This window comes from Nanorana parkeri, unplaced genomic scaffold, assembly GCF_000935625.1.
Source record: "Nanorana parkeri isolate BGI_ZX_2015 unplaced genomic scaffold, ASM93562v1 scaffold2484, whole genome shotgun sequence".
NCBI lineage: Eukaryota > Metazoa > Chordata > Amphibia > Anura > Dicroglossidae > Nanorana > Nanorana parkeri.
In genome coordinates this window covers 125,496-127,820 of record NW_017308752.1, presented here as the reverse complement: position 1 = coordinate 127,820, position 2,325 = coordinate 125,496, and the positions used below count along the sequence as shown (strand labels likewise).

At 54.0% G+C, this 2,325-nt stretch overlaps 1 protein-coding gene across 1 annotated transcript in view; it reads left to right on the top strand.

Annotated features, from left to right (window-relative positions):
- Nucleotides 1–2,325, top strand: part of KIAA0907 (KIAA0907 ortholog) — a 27,688-nt gene that overhangs the window by 16,255 nt on the left and 9,108 nt on the right. The window contains 2 exon segments of the mRNA XM_018573677.1: nt 943–957; nt 1,160–1,468. Coding sequence (XP_018429179.1) covers nt 943–957; nt 1,160–1,468 — 324 coding nt within the window.

Here is a 2,325-nt window from a genome sequence, read left to right as displayed (position 1 = left end):
AGAGCGTTTGCAGATCTTTTTTTTTGCTTGACAAATTTGCTCTCCTGCATTGCTCCCTTCTGCAGAAACACTCTCCTAATGGCTTGTTTACTCAGCAGACGGATGAATTGTGTTGTCTGAGGCTCTGTTAACTGTCCACAGTCATCCTGTTGGCATTTTAAAGGAGAGCTGAACCCTTTATACAACTTTGTCCTTTTTAAGGGACCTCCGAGTGCTTCATACCTGGTCCTGTATTGACCGGAGTCCTTGCGCTCTTCCCTGTTCTGAGCCACACAGCCTTTAAGGAGAACTATGAGGTAAGTGATTTTCACTCACCTCATGGTTCTAGCCGACCTGTGACAATGAGACTGTCACAGGTTGGCTCAGTAGATCGGGAGGTGAGCGAACACATACCGGCGTTCGCTCACCTCTCGATCCTGTCGCGGCTATCTGCCATGACAGGGGAGGGGCTGGATTCCCCCCTCCGCGCTCCGACCCGCCAGCGCGGACTGGGAGGGGAGGGGGCGGGCACAGCTGGCTCTGCCTCTAGATAGGCAGAGCCAGCTGTCAGTCACGCAGCTGGGCGGATCCCGGCACAATTGTCGGGATCCGCTTCAGCTGCGGCGTCTCAGTATACCGCGAGCTACAGCTCCCTATATACTGAGCCTAGGGTGACGGGAGGACGCTAGTTTGTGTCCTCCCGTTACCCCTAAGGAGAACCATGGGGAAAAGCCTTAAGCCCATAGTTCTCCTTTTTAAGTGTCGTAACCAGGTTCTGTTCATTGTGATCATGCCGGCTGTGGCCCCGTTCATTCCTATAGGGAGATATGCTCATGGCAGCCTCCAGCAATCCTGCAGAGTATGGCTTGACCAATAGGAATTAACGGGGCTGCAGCGCAAACTGTGCATCGGGGCAAGGCAAATCCAGTGCTTGTCCCTGAATGGGTAAAATGACAACTGGAGGGTGAAGAAAGCAGAGTCTGTGCAGTGAGGCTCTGCTGATACTGCCCTCCTATATGAACGGGGTGCACAGAGAGCAGCCCAGCTAATGAGACGTTTGGCAGGCTGACTGCATCGCCCTACATCCATCGACGCGCCATCTTTCACACGATTGGGCAGCCCACCACCCTGCGTTAAGGTCCCCTAGAAGAGCCAACTCCTGGCTAACTTTTTAAATTAGTTTGAGGGGCGTTTTACAGCCTTTTAACTTTGAATTGTTTTAATTTTAGGGTACTCGCAGCCTCCGGCGGTGGGCACCGTGGCCTTGCAGCAACCCTACTACCAAACCAATGGCTACCAGACTGGATTTCCCGTGCTGCCGGCAATCCCACCTCAACAACCGGTCCAGGTTCCCTATGTGGTTCCGCCACCGTTAAGCTCCCCCGTGCCCCCGATGCCTTCAGTTGTGCCCACCTTGCCAGGTCCTGTACACCCCGTGCCAACGCAGTATCCAATCCCACAAGGGCAGCTTCCGCTCGCTGCCATACCTGTAAGTATAACTGTCGATTGGATTGAATGGTTACAGCGGACCTTGCACCCCAAAACAAAGACCCTCTTATTTGCTGAGGTCACCACTAGGGATGCACCGAGTATTTGGGTGAGTACTCGTACTTCCTGTATCAGGCAGCCGGCTTACCGACCAATCAGGAAGCCGGGCAGCACGTCATTGCACGCTGCCCGGCTTCCTGATTGGCCTGGAAGCCGGCTCCGTGCTCTCTTGTCACTTGTGACGAGAGAGCATGGAGTCAGCTTCCCGGCCAATCAGGAAGCCGGGCGCCGTGTAATGACGCAGCGCCCCCAGCTTTCTGATTGGCCGTGGAGCTGGCTTCATGCTCCCTCGTCACCTCATGACGAGGAAGCATGGAGCAGGCTTCCCGGCCAATCGGAAAGCCGGGTGTCGCATCATTTCATGGCGCCCGGCTTCCATGATTGGACAGTAAGCCTGCCCCATGCTTTCTCGTCACATAGTGACGGCTTCCTTGCTAATCGGAAAGCCGGGTGGCGAGTCATTACCCGCCGCCTGGCTTCTTGAATGGGACTTCTCGTATTCGGTATCGGCGGGTACCGGGAAAAAAAAAAATATCGGTACTCAATACCGGTATCGGTGCATCCCTAGTCGCCACCCATGCAAAACAAAGCTAAATAAGCGTTCCCTTCCCCCGGCTTCTGTGCGCAGGGGGTGAAATATTTTCCTGGGAATGCAGAGTAGCCAAAATTTTGCAAGATGGTGTCGGGATTTGGCAGCTTGGCTCATTATTGTGCAGTCTGATCTGTTGGTGCAGATAAGCCCTCCAATAGAGCTCTTTATATGCAACCCCAGCCCTGATCAATATAAATGTGTGGGGG